General features: G+C 36.9%; 1 protein-coding gene across 3 annotated transcripts in view; it reads left to right on the top strand.

The window, feature by feature from the left end:
* The window catches only part of RNASEH2B (ribonuclease H2 subunit B), a 75583-nt gene that overhangs the window by 19841 nt on the left and 35686 nt on the right, over nt 1-20056 (top strand). For 2 of the 3 annotated variants that reach the window (XM_058548116.1, XM_058548114.1), the window contains exons 2-5: nt 2323-2394; nt 4311-4418; nt 6717-6793; nt 11198-11312. In XM_058548116.1, coding sequence (XP_058404099.1) covers nt 2323-2394; nt 4311-4418; nt 6717-6793; nt 11198-11312 — 372 coding nt within the window. Of the gene's footprint in view, nt 1-2322; nt 2395-4296; nt 4419-6716; nt 6794-11197; nt 11313-20056 lie in introns of those variants that run through there. The other variant, XM_058548115.1, reaches the window with a different exon arrangement.

Raw genomic sequence — 20056 nt, 5'->3', positions numbered from 1 at the left:
CCTAGTAATATTTGATTAGATGCCAGACATTTACATTTTTGGCTGATGAATATTTTTGTATTCCTGTAAATAATCTTGAGCTTCGTTCTAGGACACAGTGAAGGTACTCGGAAACAGTATGAACCATTTAGGTCTTGCTTTTAAAATTAGTTTAGTGGAACCAGTGCAGCATTTAGTCTATGCTTATTTATTCCCTGCTACTCGGGCAAGACCCTTTTGAGTATGCTACCCAGTGCTGTCTGAATTATGAGGTTTTCCAGTCTGTCTGGGAACAGGCCCAGTTCAGGGCCCTGAGTGAATGTGAGCTACTGTTCCCTCTAATCGGTTCAGAGGGTTTTTCTCCTAGCCCTCAGGTAAGGTCATCATATGCATGCACTGATCAGCACTCTGTTGAATATTCAAGTTATACTTTGTAGATCCCTGGGGTTTTCTTTCTTTCTAGCTCTCTCCTTTCCTGTATGCTGACCTGTGAACGCTAGCCATGGTGTCTCCAGAACTCTCAGCTCCATCTCTTCAGTTCAGCGAGTCTTCCAGGCTTCACCTGGGTTCTTGGTTCTGCACTGCGACCTGGAAACTCTCTCGAGGCAGTAAGCTGGGGTGTTCATAGGGCTCACCACAGCTGTTCCTCCTCTCTCAGGGATCACTGTCCTCCATGGCTCGATGTCCAGTGTCTTGAGAATAGTTGTCTCACATATTTTGTCTTTTTTTTTTATTGTTTCAGGTGGGAGGGTAAATTAGCTTCCCATTACTCCCTTTGGTCACAAGTAGAAATCTCTAAATTAGGGTTTTTTTCTTTATATATTTAATGTCACTATTATTTTAAGAAGAAAATTGTATTTTAACCATTTATGAGTAAGCCAATTTCTAAACATGTTTGCTTCATTTAAGTTTATGAAGATCTGAAGTGGAGTGAAGGGAGTAGGGGGCTATAGAAAATAAAAGTGAAAAGTTCCCTTCTTTTTCCTGAAGTTTTCTGATTTGCTCTTTGGTAGGTTGTTGCTCTGTTCATTTCTTAGTCAGACCCCCTTTGTTCCTTTTGGAGAGAGTCTTTAAAAGAGTTCTATGAATGTGTCACTCAAAATGTGTGAAAGATGTTATAAATAAAATTGTTGTAGTCTTTATGTTTTGATCTATATGATTAAAACTTTGTCAGTGAAATATTGTAGAGGAAACATAATGAGGGAACTTACATCACTAGTTATTAAAATGTATTTTAAAACTATAATAATTAAAATGTTGAAGTACTAGTGCTAATATAGACACAGATTAATGGACCAAAATAGGATGTCCATAGACAGACTTATAAATGTATTTTAAACATTTAGCATAAGGGAATTATTTCAATGATGGGTTATTCAGTAGATGGTGTTGGTACAACTGGACAACTCATTGAAAAAAAAATTAAAGTTGGATCTCCTCCCCATATTTTATACCCAGATATATTCCAGATAAGTTAAAGATACAATATAAAGGTATTAGGAGAAAACATAGGCAATTCACAGAATCTTGAGGAAGAGAAGGCCTTTCTAAGATGAAACAAAGGGTACAACCATAATGGAAAATATCAATATGATTACACAAAGATTTTATGTCTTCAATATGACCAAAAAAAAAATCATTAAAAACAGAGTTGATATCCTTACTGTATAAAGACTCCTCATAAAGCAGTAAAAGAAAGATGAATACCACACTAGAAAAATGGGCAGAGGATGTGATTAGGTAATCACACTTAGGGGCACAAAATATAAATTAGGGGCAAAATATAAATTCCTCAATTAGGGGCCAAAAATATAAATGACTAGTAAATATTTGTTTAAAAAATGCTCTATTTCATAAAAATAGTAACAATAAAAATAATAATTCTAGTAATAATAACTATAATTTATTATGTGTTTCTGTTTGTCTGAATATGTTAAGAACTTTCAACAGACTAGCTCATTTAATCCTTTTAAAGGCAAGTATATATGTTATCAGCATCATTTCATAAATGTGACAACTGAGACAGGACATGAAGAACCTTGTCCAAGATGACAAAGCTGTCAGATGATTGAGCCAAGGTGATATATAACCCAGGCCATCTGACTCAGAGTCCTGCTCCTCATCACTAAAAGAAATAAATTAAAACTACCTAAAATTCCACTGCACCTTATGGAGAAATTGACAGTTTGCTCAAGACCACACAGCTTGTAGGCAATAGAATTGAGTTAAAAATTTTAGAAAGAAAAATCATATAAACAGAATAAAGAAAAACAGGGTAAAGTAAATAAGGTGAGCAACAAAGCAAATGTCTTTTAATTTTACAAACTCATCATTTCTTTTCAGAATGTTTAAAAGATGCTTCAAAGAAGATGAAAAGTGGGCTTATGTTTGTAAAATTGGTTAATCCATGTTCAGGTAGGTTCACCTCCCCTCGCCTCTCCTCCGATAATGGTAACTTGAACGTTTTTTTAAACATTGTGGCTGAAAGGGGTATATACTTATTTGCCTTCGTATGTTTCTTCTTCCTGAATAGCTTTTAAAGGTAAGATGGCATTGCAGGGTGACAGAAGCAAGATAATGACATGACTAGTCTTCTCAGATAATTCACTCGACCTAAACATTTTTTATTTCTTCTTATAGTTTTAATCCATAGAACTGTTCATTCATCAGAAATGCTGGCAAAACAAAAAAGCGGCGTGTTTGATTTCTCTCTGAAAACAGACTAATTTTCTTTGACTTTCTTAAGGCAACTTTTCTTAGAGTAGTTATCCAACATTAGCTTCCATTTTTATTCATTTTATGTTATAAAGTAAAATAAACAACCAGAGTAAAAAAAAAGAGAGAGAGAGAAAGCTTTTACTTGACATGCTAAGATTTTGAGTAGTTTCATTTTTAGCTGTACTTTCCTTATTTTGTTCTGACCAAAAAGTACTACATTTTTTCCCTGTCAAGGGGTAATTTTTTTTGTATTAAAATCATTGTATATTGAAGAGATACATATTTTATCAGAAATAACTTTAACTTTAAATTCAGTGTATTTTCTGTTTTGTCTTCTAATTTTTAGGCAAAAATATTAAAATATACTATAAATATATAGTAATATTGATGATACTATTTATCTCTATATGGAATTGTTTTTCCATTAATTTATTTTATAAAATTTATGTTATAAGTTTATTATTAATTTTATAAGGTTTTGAGTAGACATCTGATACTTAGCAAATTAGAGCATTCTCCTGGTGACTATAATACTGAATAGTAAAAGCAAGGGAAAGCCAATAAGTAGTGCTTTGTTGTTATTGTTGTTGGAAAGACATATAAATAGAAGCAACAAGAGAGAAAAAAATTCCTAGCTTCCTTCAGTTTTCTTTCCTTCAAAATGAAATTGAGTATAGTTGGTCAGATATGTTATTTGGAACTCCTAATTATGCATAAGACTAAGTTGAGGTGAAAAATATTTTTTCAAGAGAAGTTTTAGGTAACAGTAAATGTTTTAAAGCATTTAACAAAAGTAAAGGTACCAAAAAAGTCAGCCTTCTTGTAAAATTTCTGTTTTATCTAAATGTCCATAGACAACAGAGGAACAAATGTCTATGTTTGCTACATTGACTGTGGAAAAATAAAGGCTAATATTTGCCAAGCACTTAATATATGCCAAGTACTGTTATAGGAACTTGACATGTATTCTGTCTTTTTAATCTTTATAAAAACCCTGTGAGGTAGGTTCAGTATTGCTCCCATTTTACAGATATGGAAACAGAGGCACAGAAAGGTTTATGTAACTTCTCCAAGGGCACAAGCCCACCATGTGGTGGAAATAGAATCAAACTCAGGGTCATTGATTTCGCTATGTTTAGGAAAAAAAAAATCATGCATTGAAGGGCCCTTGCCTGTCTCACTTAGAGCCAGCCTTCGGGGTCTGCAGGCTCAGTTCCTATCTTGGGCCCCATGTGTGGGGAGCCACACTCTGCCCTGGGGACAGGGACCTACATGCCAGCTCAGTTCATCTGGCTGAACCATTAGGTTTAGGTAGTTTAAGAATACGTTTTCCCTCCTGATCTGATGGAAGATTTAGTGAGAGGCTTTGTAGCAGTTAGGATAAATGATTTGCACTTTTTTATTTATTGGTTTAAGTTCAGTGAGGATTATGGAGCTGGAAAACAAGCATCTGTATATAATAGCTATAAGCTTTCCTTGGAGTCAGTTTGTATAGAATATATCTATGTATGTTTATGTTCATATTAGGAACATTCCTCAGAACTATTGGATAGTCTTGATTTTTTTGTATGTGTGAGAAAACTTACAAATAAAAAACAGATTTGTCTTAACAGGGGAAGGAGCCATTTACTTGTTCAATATGTGTCTACAGCAGCTGTTTGAAATAAAAGTTTTCAAGGAAAAACACCATTCTTGGTTTATAAATCAGTCAGTTCAATCAGGTAAGTGACTAGTGTATATATTTTCATTAACTAAACACATACTCTAACTTTTCCATCCTTCACGCATGGGCGGACAGGTCTGTCTGCCTGGTTTGGAGTTTAGTCCATGGTTTTTTTCTTCCTTGGTATCAGAGCAGGGTTTAATCAAGGAGAAAGGAAAGATAATTCGAGCAAATTTAGATCAATCCCATACCTATATGTCTTAGATGGTAGGAAATTTTTAACAACTCTGATTTGTCTCCTAAAACACAACACATTCTTAGAAGTTAGATGACCTTTGTACCGTGGAGTGCACATTGTGTTGACTGGAAACTCTTTGCTCTTCTGTTAGCCACATTTATGGATTTTCAAGTTTTTAACATCTTATTTCCTTGAAAATGAATACTGATATAGCTTCCAAAAGAGAATAGAACAAAGATTTTTTTATTGCTGTGTTGTATAAATTACTATTGCCAATATCCGCCCAGCACACACACACACACACACACACACACACACACACACACACACACACACCTCCCAATCCCAAACTTCCATTTTATTTTAATATTCCTTTTTTCTGGAGGCAGTGTTGACTCAGAAGGGGAAAGGATACCTCATGTTGTTCTGATGGTTCTGGGTGGGAGTCATAGGATAGTTGAGGCATTCTACCTTCCCTCTACGTATTCTCTCATTGTTTCCAGAGAGTGCTTTCTGTTTCTTCTAAGCTCTCTACTTTCTGTTGACTGTGCTAAGGTAACAAGGCCACTTTACCTTTCTTCTAAGACATTCCAGAAGAAGTGTTTATTGCTGGTGATGAATTTCATATACCTATGTGCATGAGAAGAATTGAAGTGATTTTCAGTTGCTGAAATGCAATGGTAGTTTGTGTATAGCCTGACAGGTGGAAAGTGTATATTCCCTTTTATTGTTGCTGCTATGCTTGTTCATTTGGCAATATATGAGAGTTCCAACTTCTAATGTAATACACTTGCAATTGGGTTTCGCTGGATAGATACAGTAATATCCAGATGAAACTGGAAAACATTGGGAGGCAGTGATTGATCATCTCTTCCAGACTATCTGAGTTGGCATCTGCTTTTTTTTTTTTTTTGATAGACCTTATTTTTTAGAGTAGTTTTAGGTTCATAGCAAAGGTACCTGCTTTTTTCATCATTGTCTTCTTTTTAAACTTAACTTGAAGACAGAGCTGTTTTTAAAAACGGCCACCAAGATATTGTTTTCAGACCTAGAAACCTGTTCCTAATTTCTAAATATAATGGACGCCTCATATAAAATGAGCTTAGAGCTTCTGACAGGTTGTTTTCATAAATTTCTATTCTACTTTTTAAAAAATAATCAACTAATATCATAATATGAAATTACTTCCTTAAATTTTTGTTACTTACTATGAAATGGATTCATATATGTAATTTATGGTTAGAATTTCTTGGCTGTATAGGTAGGTTGCTCTGTTAGAGAATAAAGGTAAGTACATGAGTTTCCTGAAACCAAAATATTAAGTATGGAGATAAATGAATTGTTTATTGTTCCATTTGATGAAATACCTCTTCTGATTCACTTCCACAGAAGAAGGAGTCTGGGATGCCTGGAGGGGAGTTGATAGAGGAAAAAAGAGTGGGGACTGGGTAGGCTAGTTGTTTGATTTGCGTTTTTTCCTATCCTGGAGAGCACCATTAATCTTACTGCAGAGTTTTCAGTTTCTTATGCTCAGACTTGTTAGCCTCCTGCCCTCTTGTCTTTTTCTTTGGGGTAGGGAGCTGGGGTAGGGTCTGGAGTGGGTAATGACCTTCTGAGCTTTGAGTCATTGGCAATTCAGAGCTGTGAGCCTGCAGACCATCGGAGGAGCTATGTACAGAGAGAATAATACTGCTTTCCCATGGCTTTGTCTTCAAAAGCACAGGAAATTACGTTTTACTGCAGCTTTATCGATAGACTTACACAGGTTTGCCTGGGTCACATTCTGTCTATATTCCCCTCAACCCCTGCTTTTTTTTTGGGAGGGGGCTTTGTTAAAAATGATTTATAAAGAAGAAATGGAAAGTTAAAGATAGATTTCAGTGCCTTGGCTCTCCTCTCCACACAGGGATTGGAAGCTCTTTGGAGTAAAATCTCATGGACCACATTCTGCCTTTTGAGAGAATCACATAGAATCTTGGGCCTGTGTAAGAAGAGTTTCTGAATTTGGAATTTCACATATATTTTTCAGTGGAAGGTTTCCACGTTGGGATTAAGATGAAATAACTAAGTTATCTTTCCTAGACATTGAATTCTCTTTGCTCTCTTTTTAATCTATAGGAGGTCTTCTCCACTTTGCCACACCCATGGACCCTCTATTTCTGCTTCTCTACTACCTTATAAAGGCTGATAAAGAGGTGAGTTTCCCAGTTTGGGATACAGAGGAAACAGAATAGATTGGTTTTTGCTTGATCTCCTCTCTCTCCTTTTAATGATCCTTTTAATGTAGATTCCCCACAATTCAGATTTAGTTTGGTTGGTGTAGAACACACATATCACGTGTGCTGGTGTGGATTAGAGCGCTGTGCGCAGCCCTGAGAACCAGCACCTGGTCTTGGATGAGCTGACCTGGGACCTCTGAGAACTGCCCAACCCTCCACACTGTGTCGTACTTGTTCGACACAGCCTACCAATGAAAATTTGGTCACTAAGTACTCATTAGTTCTGAAGTACGATACAAATGTTAAGAAATTGATCTCAGGCCTTAAGAGAAGAAAAGAAGACTTATTTTCTTTCATTTTCTTCTTTGTGAGAGGCTGTGAAATAGGTGAACTGGGGCTTATCTAGTAAAAGCTCATTAATGAGGAAGCTCTAGTTGAGACTAAGAAATCTCAGATGAATAAAATTTACCTTTGTACTATAAAGACAGAGTTTATTAATACCAATAGTTTCAGCCAGAGGTTCTGAAACTTTTTGGTCTCAGGATACGGTTGCACTCCTGAAAATTATTAAGGATCCCAAAGAGCTTTTTGTCCCTGTGGGTTTTATCTATCAATATTTACTACATTAGAAATTAAAACTGAGAAATTTAAAAATAATTTTATTAATTTATTTAAAAATAAAAATAATAAGCCCAGTACATCTTAACATAAATAACACATTTTCAATTAAACAAACGACAAAATTCACTGAAGAGTGTGGCATTGTTTGACATTTTTGCAAATCTCTTTGATATCTAGCTTAATCGAAGACAACTGGATTCTCATGTCTGGGTCTGCATTGAGTCTGTCCATGTATTGTTTTGGTGGAAGTATATGAAGAATATGCAGCCTTACACAGATATGTAGTCAGAAAAGGGAGGAATAGGATAATAGCTTTTTCAGACAATTGTGGATGTTTTTCTTTGATATTCCTTCAAAAATCAACAAGAGGTAGTTTCTTAAAAGTTAATTGCAATGTGGAATCTGAAACCTTGTTAATGAACTTTACATGTTCTCTTACATTAAAATCTATTCGTCTATCTTGCACTGAGAATGGGTCTTTTACTCATGTATGACTTTGTAATATCATGCATTGGTCCTTTGGAAAATATTGTTTCACTGAATTATGCAGATCTTCCAAATGTTGACACATCTCATTACATACACATGCGTGCGCGCGCGCACACACACACACTCACCTTTCTTACCATCACCACTGATCTCATCAGAAAACTCTTTAAGTATTAGGAAGCTGTCATAGTGACAGATACAAATTTTTTACCGTTCTAATTTTTGCTTGAAAGTTCACATTTGATCATTGGCTACAAGTACCGTCAATCTTTCCGTTGAAGTGACAGTCACTTCATTTATGTTCTGCAAAATACCCAGGTTTGAATAATCGTAGTTCATAGTGGGTTTTTCAAGTAAAAATGGTATCCACGAAAAAAGCAGCTAGTTCAACTCACAACTCAGTCACACCAGTGCTTTTCCGTGAGGTAATCCCTGTGCCTTGGTAGGCAGCAGAAGTGCTTTAGCAACACTTTACTTTCATCACACAGAGTATTTAAAAGACTTGCACTCAAGGGTCAAGATTTAAATAAAAGTAATTGCTTTTACTCCTTGATCAAGGACATCTTTAAGTGAAGCTGGCTTTTGTTTTAACTGCTAGTACATGGTAGTGAAGAACACAATGGCTACTAGGACAGTTTGTGGCCGTCACCCTGACTGATGCTAAGGAGCCCGCAGTTTTACCCACTTTTGCATTTGAATCATCAGTGCAAATGTCAACACAGTGAAAGCGCAAATTGCATCTTAGCGTTATTATGAAAACAATTTTGAGCTTGTGGACCTCCTGAAAGGGTACTGGGGACTCCCATGGATCCACCAATCACAGTTTGACAGCCTTTGAATTAACAACTTTAAGGAATAAGTGTTATTTAAACTGCTTAGGAGAATCTGGTTTTTTGTACTCTCATATTTGCATATAGTTTAAGTGCTTCTAGGTTCATCTTAGACCTAATTTCCAAAACTGCCGATTTGTGACTATATCAATTTAATTTGCTATAAATACTGAGAGTAATAAAACTGACTTAAAACGTTAATTCATGCTTTCTCCAGATACAGCTTAGCTTCTTTTATTTTCCTTCTTTCCTAATTCCTCTGTGCTTTAATGTGGATTAGTGAAGTTTTATTCCTTAGTGTAATCATATTTCCCCTTATCTGGAAGCTACCATGGTAGCCAGTATAATTAGGGCATACAAGCAGTGAGGCTAGTAAGCCGTGTGTCTCTAATGAACAGAACTGGTTCTAGTCACCACCAGGAAGGCCCTGGCAGTATTCAAGGAGGAAGTTGAAAACTTCAATTGGCTCCCATTTGTTTTCTAGGATGCATTAACAGAGAGAAAGCCACCAACCAGCCTTAGTATCTGCATTGATGAACATTTAAAGAGTCTCCCCCCATTTTTTGGTAATGTTTCCCTATTTCCCATTAAGACCCTAACTCTGGTGGATTAACCCCTACCTTGGCCTTCTAGGAGTCCTGTGGCTGATTCAGGTTGACAGATGCTGAATGAAGCAGAAATCCTGCTCAAGGTGGAGGTCGGCTTTCATTGTAAACCATCTTTCTCTTCTCAAATACTAGAAATACCCCTTAAAGTCACTCATGAGATGTTTGGGTTTTTCTTTCCCTACATTTTAGATGTGATCTTTTCCTATTTAGTTAAAAAATACATTGGTACACACTTTTGAAATGTTTACCTATTGTATTTTTTATTTTTTGTGAGGAAGATCAGCCCTGAGCTAACATCTGATGCCAATCCTCCTCTTTTTGCTGAGGAAGACTGGCCCTGGGCTAACATCTGTGCCCATTTTCCTCTACTTTACATGGGACGCCGCCACAACATGGCTTGAGAAGCGGTGTGTCAGTGTGCGCCTGGGATCCAAACCTGCGAACCCCGGGCTGCCGAGGTGGGGCGTGCACACTTAACCGCTGCGCCACCGGGCTGGCCCGAGCTATTGTTTTTTAATAAGATTTGTTTTAACATCAGTAAAAATAATTCATCTTTCTAGCTACCCCAACTGTTACTAACTTGGTATTCAAAGCTAGTTGCTTATTGCATTTCCTTTTTATGTATACGGTGAAGAAAACAAGAATGAAACAGTTAATTATGAGATTATTATGTCATGACTACATGGTAGTCCATTATATATAAGTAGAATATTGTTTTAAAATAGTTAAATATTTGTTGATCATGGAAGAATATAAAGTAGAAATCTAAAGACAATAAGACTGGGGAGATCTGTGAATTATTCTTACTATATGATGGAAAAAGAGAACATTTAAATTGAGGCATTTCTTGCCACTTGTTAACCTAACAGAAAGTATGGCAAGCTTTCGCAGGTGCTACTGAATGAATGATAAGATTTCATCCTTAAAACCAGAGAAAGCTGCATTCACAGGAGGAAAACTGATCAGACATGGTTTTTCTGTCTTCAAATGAAGTTGTCACTAAAACAGAAAAGTAGAGTGGGCTAGAAGCAGGACATGGACAAAACCATATGTTTTATGAAGTCTGGTATCCCCAAGTCAGGGGACTAATGATTTAGACAGACTTCACCCCTCCATGCTACTGGTAGAGTTAAGAAAAACTAAACCTAATTGAGAAGAAGAATATTCGCAATTCTTATGTTCTGCACGCTGGCCCATTGGCCACCGAGCCTTATAGACTTATCTAGCTGAGCCTAATTTAATGTGTCTGCCACTTCATTGTACTTATCCCTCTAGCTACGTTTTCTTTTATTATGTTCTACATTTGGAAGCAGTGCCAGACAGCTCTGACGAGAGTAAATTCACCTTGGGTGTTTTTCTTTTTGTTGTCGTGTTTCTCTGTTCAGTCCTGGAGTAAGGATGAGGAGAGGAGATATTTGCTCTGGGCTTGATCTGGGCTTATTCCTGGGTGATGGTCAAGACTCCTGCTCTGTAACCTCAGCTGGTTCTTCCTCAAATGGAATGGATTGGACCAGCTCTAGGCAATCTCTACCGTGTTGGCAAGTTTCCTTAGCCTCCGGCACTTTCCAGAATTTTGCTCCCCTATTTCATCCAGTGACTATACCCTTGAGGTAGGTGGTGTGCTGATTGGAACCCCAGTGCTGTCAAGAGCTTCCTAAAGGAAATCAGTTCTGGAGCCTGTCCCAGTTTAGGAATTGCTTGGGTGAAACAAGTGGCTTTGAACTAAGTTTAAAGGACCAGGCATGATGTGATATATCTTTTTCTGTTTTTTTTAATGTGTGTGTTTGTTGACTGGAATACTTGCTTTCTGATTGACTAAAGTCTCTTTTCAGGGAAAGTTTCAGCCCCTAGATCAAGTTGTGGTGGATGACATGTTTCCAAATTGCGTCTTGTTGCTGAAACTTCCTGAACTTGAGAAGTTACTGCGACATGTGACAGAGGAAAGAGGTATAGTATATGGCCTTTGAAATCAGGCTTATGCTGCTAGAAAGGCTGGGCATTTGTCTGAGAACGTAGCTACTTAAAGGCCCGCTAAATGTAATACTTATTCTATGTCAGTCATAGGGGAAACTGTCATTCAGATTTGCTCCCACTTGTCAATACTAGTCCTCTGTTGCGTTGTATTGTTCAGTCTTTGCCGTTCCAACCAGTGAGATATGGCGGCCTGTCTTCTGCAGGGCCGGGAATCATGAGGCTTGGGCTTTAGTCTCAGTTCTTCTTTGAACTAGTCTGTGTTTTTAGGTAAGTCACTTAATTGCTTTCTGCCTCAGATTTCTCATTTGTAAAATTACATAAAACCGGTACCTTTACTGATTCAAGAAGCATTTAGTGAGCACCTATTAAGAAGCATGTGTTGAGCACTAGTGCTAGGTTCTGGGGATACTTATACAGTCATGCGCCACGTAATGACATTTCCGTCAATAAAAGATTGCATATACGATGGTGGTCCCATAAGATTAGTACCATATAGCTTAGGTGTGTAGGAGGCTATACCATCTAGGTTTGTGTAAGTACGCTCTATGATGTTTGCACAACAACGAAATCGCCTAACAAGGTATTTCTCAGAAAGTATCTCTGTCACTAAGCAACGCATGACTGTAAATAAGACTATCCTTTCCCTCACTTCACTTCAAATCTGACGGGGGCAAATGACAAGTAGGGCAATGACAGTGGGGCGTAATGGAAGGGAACTCTGGGTTTTGTGGGGATGCACAGGACAGGTTTATAACCTGGCCTGGTTGGGTGGGGAGTGGGGGTAGGTGGGTATTGAGTTGCTTTTCTGGGGGAAATGACCTCTTGGTGGAGTCCTGAAGGATAAGTCAGACTAGCAGCATAATAGAGGCATGGATGTAAGGAAAACTTTGTTATGTTTAGGAGGTTCCAAGGAGTTCAATGTAGCCGGAGAATAGGATGCCAGGGATGCCTTTAGTTGGTAAGGAAGGAATGGGTGGGAATGCTGGGCGAGGGTTCAGATGGTGAAGGGCCTTATATGTGGCTGGACTTTACTTAATGGTAGTGGAGTGTCAGCAAAGTTTTAAGCAGAGCAGTGCTATAGTGTGGAGAATATATTGGAGAAGGTAAGGCCGGGTCCGTGGAGGTTGCTGCAGTGGTCTAGGCAGGAGATGATGGTAGCCTGAGCTTAAGAGATGGAACTAGAAGGAAGTAGCAATTTGGCAATTTAACTGTTTTGACAGGTTAGAACTGCTATACAAACTTAGCATCAGTGTCTCAAAAAATCAGCCCAGTAGTTTCAGGGTTAATATGGAAACATAGTGTGGGAACCAAAACAACAGGCTGATAAGTTGTGGTTGTTTGGGGTCATAAACAGTTTGGCCAACTATGACAGTTCTTCTGGGACCAAGAAAGTGGTGGTTCCAAGAAGCGTAAGCCTACGGTGAGAAAGGGGGAAAACCTCTTTGATTGCATTTCACATTTGAGGGGTCTACTAAATCCACACTTGGCCAGACTTAGAGCTCCATTTTGGATCTGAAGGATGTGTGGCGCCAAGGTTTTATCAAAGCAGCCCCATTAAAGACATTCCCTGATGCTGAGCTTGGCAGGAGCAGTAATCTTTTCGTGGGTGACAAATGAAGTAGCTCGTAACCGTTTCTGAAAGCTAAAGTAATGAGGAATAATTACAACTCATTTTAATTTTACCAAGTTAACGTAAATTGAAAATGCAATTAATTCATTTTCCAAAATTCTTATGATAGCCATATAACTACAGTTATCTTAAACCAAAACCGAGAAACCCAGATTCAGAAACAGTATTAACACACTGGCATTTGTTAGCTACCCTGTGTTTCAAAACAAGAGCTTCCCTCTCTCTCATTCCTTCCGTCTTGCACCCTGGACCCCTGACCATTTTTTGAATCATTATCTGAACTGCTGTCCTCATCTCTTTCACTTCTCAACATTGCCTAACTTTTGGAAGTTCTGCTGTAATAGAAAGTGCACGCCCTATACTTATCTTGTTTGACTGGCTCTAAATAACAGTTGTAAACTTCAAAATATTGTGCATTTCCCTTTGGATCTTCATGGAAAGAGGCATCTGTCTCAGTATGCTGTTCTTGTATACAGAACTGACATAAAGAAAAGTATTTCACATATTTTTGTTCTGGTCAAGAGGTGAAACAAGTCATGTGGAATTGCTTATGTGTATTTTGATGAAGGGGCCTTTTTAAGGTTGAGGCATGAGAGATCTTATTGGTTTTTTCTTGTTTTTAAAATTTTTGGTTTTGTTTTTAAACCTTCCATTATTTTAAGATTTACTGAATGTAGTTCATTGGGGGAAGAGTTGGATATGAAGGAACTACCAAGACTTCTAGAGAATTGCATACATCTTTGACCATGTGAAATTTAATCTGAATTACTTTATGTTTTGCCTTACTGTCATTAAAAAGAGAAAGAAAGAAAAATTTGAGGCCTAGAGTTTTTGGAAACCTGATATATATAAAAGTTGATAATATATCTGCTTTGAAAATGAAACTACATGGGCAGGTGAAGCAATTTTTTTAATTAAAAAATTTAATGGTACAGAAAAACTCAGAAGGAAAAAAACTACAAATATTATTTGTACCCAACCCCCACAATCAACCAGTGTTAATATTTTGTTATATTTTCTTCAGATCTCTTTTGGAGAAAGAGTTTCTTTAAGAACAATCTGATAATCTGATCTCAAGATCTGATGGCTGGCGAGGAAAATTAAAAATGTATTTGTTATATAGTTTTGAACAAATCATTCAAACTTTTCAGCATCCTTGATCTGTGAGATGAGTTTGAAAAGTTGAGAGTATCCCCCATATTCTGTCATACATTATAATTAGTACTCTGAAAAGTTGTTCTAAATCATAAAATAAAGCTTTCATTCTCTTAGCTTTATAGTGTTGAGATTTCTGAATGACCATCATATAACCATTATTTAAGCATTGCAGTTAATAGTATCTAGTATCTACCACAAAGAGATGCTTCAGGAATTTAATGAAATAATGCAAGTAAATCAATGTCCAGAGAGTGCTGGGTATATAGAAAATGCTCAATAAATGTTAGCACTATTAAGGCTTCTGAATTAGAAATACTTAATTCTTTGCTGATGTTTAAGTTCTAGGTATGTAGTAAGTGACCAATACACATTTGTTTGATGGTCCATTGATTAATATATAGTCAAGTGGTTTAAGTAAGAGAATGGAGATAATTGAATAATAAAAATATCTACTATATATTGAGAAAGTACTGTATACCATCTCTATGCTTGTTTTACATATATTACTGAATCCTTGCAGTAATTCCCTTTCGTTATTATTATAACCTGCATTTTTACAAGTGAGGAAACTGAGGCTCAAAGAGTTTAAGTAAGTTGACTAACATCATAGAACGTGAAGTGGTAGAAACAGGATTTGAGCCCGTGTCTGTCTATCTGATGGCAACTCTTTCCCTTCCTTCTTGCAACTGTGTAACATTTCCAAAATACTCTGTTAGAGTCTTTGGGTGTTGTCTCATGTGAAAATAGAAATAATTTTTTTTAATCTTAAATAGAAATATATTTTTTTAAAATCTATACAAGATTTAAATTTCCCTTTATGAGGCAAAAAGAGAGAGACAGGAAGGAAGACAGAGAGAACTGTGATAGCTTAAGGAAAAGACTATTCTTCTCATCCCAGCAGTGCCCTCTGTTATTGCCTTGGGTACTGGCTGCTTGTTTGAATTTGGATTGTTGTCCATTTGTAAGTTAGTGTTTGCTTCCATTTCTCTGTATTTTATTGCTGGGATTTTTGAGTAAGAAAGAGGACTGTTAAGGAGTAGTCAGGTAGTATCCAGGACAGGAAGCAAAGGTCAAGAAGAAAGCTGATGTTTTGACTTCCGTCCTCTCCACAGGCACTGTGCAGATAGAGTAAACCTGAAATACTCAAATTCCCCAGCCAGCTATTTTGATATTAGACTCCAGATGCTGTCTCCAAAGTCTACAGCATTAGAGATCTGGGACAGCCTGCTGGGTTTATGAGAACCTTCCCCTCTTGGCTTCTCCCTGCTGAATAAACCCAGCCATGCTTGTTTGTGTCCTGAATGATGGTGGCAGTGACCTGACTTAGCACCGCCTGTTTTATTAGTGAAGGAAATGATGTGTCTCTGTTTGCTAGTTCTGGGGCTCAGCACATTTCTTACCAAAGAAGCTCACATTCAGTGGAGAGATGACAGGGGAAAGGACTAACAGAGGGTTATGAACTTGATCTTGAGTATAACACTCTTTTGCATATTGCAGGCAAAAACTGCACCGTGCTGTCCGATGTGATTAACGGGAAGAGCCAGAAAACTTACCTGATTAAAGTACCCCAAGTACAGTTGCCAAGTTTCTATCCCCAGGAGGCAGGGAAAAAAAGAGACCATATGAGTTTCTCAGTTGTGGAAAACATTGAGAAAGTAGATGTGAAAATGTGCTCTAGGCAGTTTGTTCAACAATACATCAGGGAAATTCAAGTTTGTGAACCGATTACCCAATTGCCGAACATGTTATTTAATTGTGGACTTACTTTTATTCCATCTTTATTTTGTAAATCCAGTCTTTCCAGATGTTTGAGACCAGTTTTATAGGCACCAGACACATTAGGGAAAGGTTTTTTCCAGCATATGCACATAGTATCTAACTCACTAACTCTCACAAATGTTAAATTTAGGACACAAATGAACATGTTATGGTATTTTTCATAATTTTGGGTAATCCATGGCCTTTGTGAATATTCTAAACTTCCTTGCTTATCAAACATTGTATATTTGAAAATTAAGGAGTAGTTTTTGCACTTGGTCATTGTGTAGCATTCTGGGATATTCAACAGGAGTGTTTCTTAGTGATCATCTTGTCCAGGGAGTGTTTAATTAAAAATAAATTGATAATTAAGAAACTTCCTAGGGAAAAACACTCCAGGATTAGCTGACTTCACTGGTGAATTCTACCATACTTTATGGAAAAATAATGATACTTACTCAAACTCTTTCAGAAATTAGATGAGGAAGGAATCTTTCCCAACTAATTTTATGAAACAAGAGTTACCCCAGTACCAAAATCAAAATTATTACTAAAAGAAAACTAAGCCAATATCCCTTATGATCATAGACTGAAAAATCCTTAACAAAATATTAGCAAATCAAATATATAAAAAGGATAATAGATTGTAACCGGGGGAGTGGGGATGGTTATCACAGGAATGCAAAGTTGATTGAACATTAGAAAATCCATCAATATAATTCATCATATTTACATATGACAAAAGGAAAACTGTATGATCATCTCAATAGATACAGAAAAAGTGTTTGACAAAATTCAGTAATAATACAAACTCTCAGCAAATTAGAAATAGAAGGGAGCTTCCTCAATCTGCTAAAGGGCATCTATGACAAACCTAAGCTAACGTCGTACTTCATTGTAAAAGACTAAACACACTTTTCTTCTAAGATTTGGTATAAGATGAGGATGTCTGCTCTCGCTACTTCTGTTTACAATTGTAGTAGAAGTCCTAGCAGGTTCGATAAGACAAGAAAAAAAGATAAAAGGTATATAGATTTGAAAGTAAATAGTAAAACTGTCTTTATTCATAAACAATATGGTCATGTATGTAAAAAGCCCAAAGGAAACTATTAAAAAAACTCACTACAACTAATAAACGATGTCTCTGGATACAAGGTCAATATACAAAAATTAAGTGTATTTCTATGTGCTAGCAGTGAACAACTGGACAATGGAATAAAAACATACCATTTATAGTATCATCAAAAATCAGGAAGTTCTAGGGATAAAAATTATACAATATGTGCAAGACTAGTACAGTGAACATTACAAAACATTGCTGAGAGAAATTCAAGAAGAATTAAATAAATAGAGAGATACAACATATATATCATGTTCATGAATTGGAAGACTCAATATTGTTAAGATGTCCATTCTCTCCAAATTGATCTATAGATTTAATATAATGCCGTAGCAGGAAACTTTTTTTTTTGGTAGAAACTGATAAGCTGATTCTAGAATTTATATGACAGTACAAAAGACCTACAATGGCTAAAATAATTTTGAAAAAGAAGAACAAAGTTGGAGAACTTAACCTGATTTCAAGACTTACTATAAAGCTACAATAATCAAGGAAGTGTAGCATTGGCATAAGGATAAATATATAGATAAATGGAACAGAATAGAGAATCTAGAAGTGGACCCACACTTATATAGTCAAGTGATATTTTTCAATGGTGTCAAGATTATTCAGTGGGAGAAAGGATGGTGTTTTCAACAATTGACCTGGAAAAATTGGATATCCATATGAAGAACAATTAATGTTGACCCTTACCTCACAGTCAGACAGAAAAATTAACTTAAGATGGATCACTAACTTAACTGCAACAATGAAAACTATTGAACTTCTAGAAGAAAACATAGAAAACCTTTGTAACCTTGGAGATAGGCAAAGATTTCTTAGGACACAAAAACCACTAATTACAAAAAAAATTATAAATTGCATTTCATCAAAATTAATATCTTCTGTTTTTTGAAAGACACTAGTAAGAAAAAAATAAGATAAGCCACAGTTGGAAGAAAATGTTTACATGACGTATATCTGATAAAAGATATGTATCCAAATAGATAAAGAACTCATTTAACACAATAATAGGATGATATACAGCCCAGTAAAAAGTCAGCAAAAGCCACTTCAGACACTTCACAAAAGAAGATTTATGAATAGCCCATAAGCACATGAAAAGATGTTCAATATCAGTAGTCACCAGGGAAATGTAAATTAAAACCACAAGGAAATATCATTGATATCCACCAGAATGGCTAAAATAAAAAAAGAAAGACAAACAATACTAATAAGTTATGGAACAACTAGAGCTCACTTACGTGGCTGGTGGAAGCATAAAATGGTATAACCACTTGAAAAGTTCTTACGACTCAGTAATTCTACTCCTAGATATTTACTCAAGACTTATGAAAACATATGTCCATGCAAACACTTGTGCAAGAATGTTCAGAGCAGCCTTTTGTTTTCATAGCAACTTGTTCAAAATAGCCAAAAGCTGGAAACAGCCTAAATGTTCTTCAGTAGGTGACTGGGTAAACAAAATGTGGGATATCCATACACAAGACACTACTCCATAATGCAAAGAAGGGAACTATTGCTAGCTACAACAAAATGGATCAAACTCACAGAAATTATGTCGAGCAAAAGAAGATGGTCACAAAAAAGTACTTACTATATGATTCCATTTCTATGAGATTCTAGAATACAGCAAAAATAAATCTATAATGATAGCAGATGAGTATTTACCTGAAGTTTGGGTGAGAGAACTGACTGCAGAAGGGCTCAGGGGAACTTTTTGGTGTGATGGTTATGTGACTGTATTATACATTTGTCCAAATCCTCAAATTGTACACTTAAAATGGATGTATTAATCATATGAACAGTATTCCTAAATGAAGTTGATTTTTTTAAAAAATGAAGTAGTTACTGATCCAGCACAAGAAGCTAAACCTCCTCATTTCTAACACAGTATTTCTTCTTCTTCTTTTTTTCTTTTTTGCTTTTTCCTTTCCCACTGTCCCCCACAAGATAATGTTGGCTCCTTTCCTCTCCACACTTCCCACCTCCCGTGGAATCCAGTGATGGAATGTGGAAAGCAAGGCAGGAGTGAGTAATGGCTCTGAGATTCCAGGCTGGGTGACCAAGAGGATGGTTTGGGATGAAGATGAACAGTTTGGCTTTAGACACACAGAGCCTTAGCTCAGGATTTTGGGCTTCCGGGTTGGGGTTGTTTAGTTTTGTTGAGACAGGATGAAGTCATCCCAGGAGAAGGGTACAGTTGGCCTTGGAGCAGGAGGAAGTGGAGCCACAAAAGAATCAGAGGAAAAGTCATCAGAGATGTGGAAAAAGTGAGAGAGGGAGGTTTAGTAGAACCATGGAGGTGAGGTGGTTCCCACGGAGAACAGGGTCAGAAGTGCTGAGGTGGGTGAAGACCTAACTGATCTCAGCAAAATGAGCATCAGACCCACAGCTGGAAGTCAGCTTGAGAAGGAATCCCCTGCTCCTGCTTACAGCTCTGTGACTTTGGACAATTCATTTCACTTCACTCAAACCCAGTCTTTCAAGATGGGGACAAGTAATGTTTTTCACCTGAGATTCATTCTGAGCATCAAATAAGAAAATGTTTATAAAGAACTTAGCACAGGCCTGAATATACATTGGTTTCTAATGCTATTATCATTAACAGATTGTCATGTCATTGTTTTTTCTTAATAATATTAAGTATTCCCTATGTGTCTGGCATTGTGCTATCGGATTTGTACAGATTTGTCTCATTTAATGAGTGACTTCCCAAGGTGACATCATGTGCTGGGTTTGTAGGAACCCAAGCAGTAAGCCTCAGAGCCTGTGGTCTCCAATTCTGAAAGAGCGTTTTTCAAGAGGGAAAGGAGTGGCCCGCAAGGGGCTCAGGGAGTGAGAGGGAGGAAGGAGAACTGCGGCAGGTTGTAGAACATTCTTTCAGGAAATTCAGAGGGAGAGGCGAGAGAGAATTGAGTAGCTGAGTCAAAGTAGGATTCTGAAGAGAGACCTGAGCACTGAGCTTCTCTGGAGATTATTTGTCTCAGGTGATGAACAGGACTAAATCCCATTCAACAGCGTATGTTTATTGAGTGGTTGCTGTATGCT

The sequence above is a fragment of the Diceros bicornis genome, chromosome 9, assembly GCF_020826845.1.
Source record: "Diceros bicornis minor isolate mBicDic1 chromosome 9, mDicBic1.mat.cur, whole genome shotgun sequence".
NCBI lineage: Eukaryota > Metazoa > Chordata > Mammalia > Perissodactyla > Rhinocerotidae > Diceros > Diceros bicornis.
This window is presented reverse-complemented; position numbering and strand designations above follow the sequence as displayed.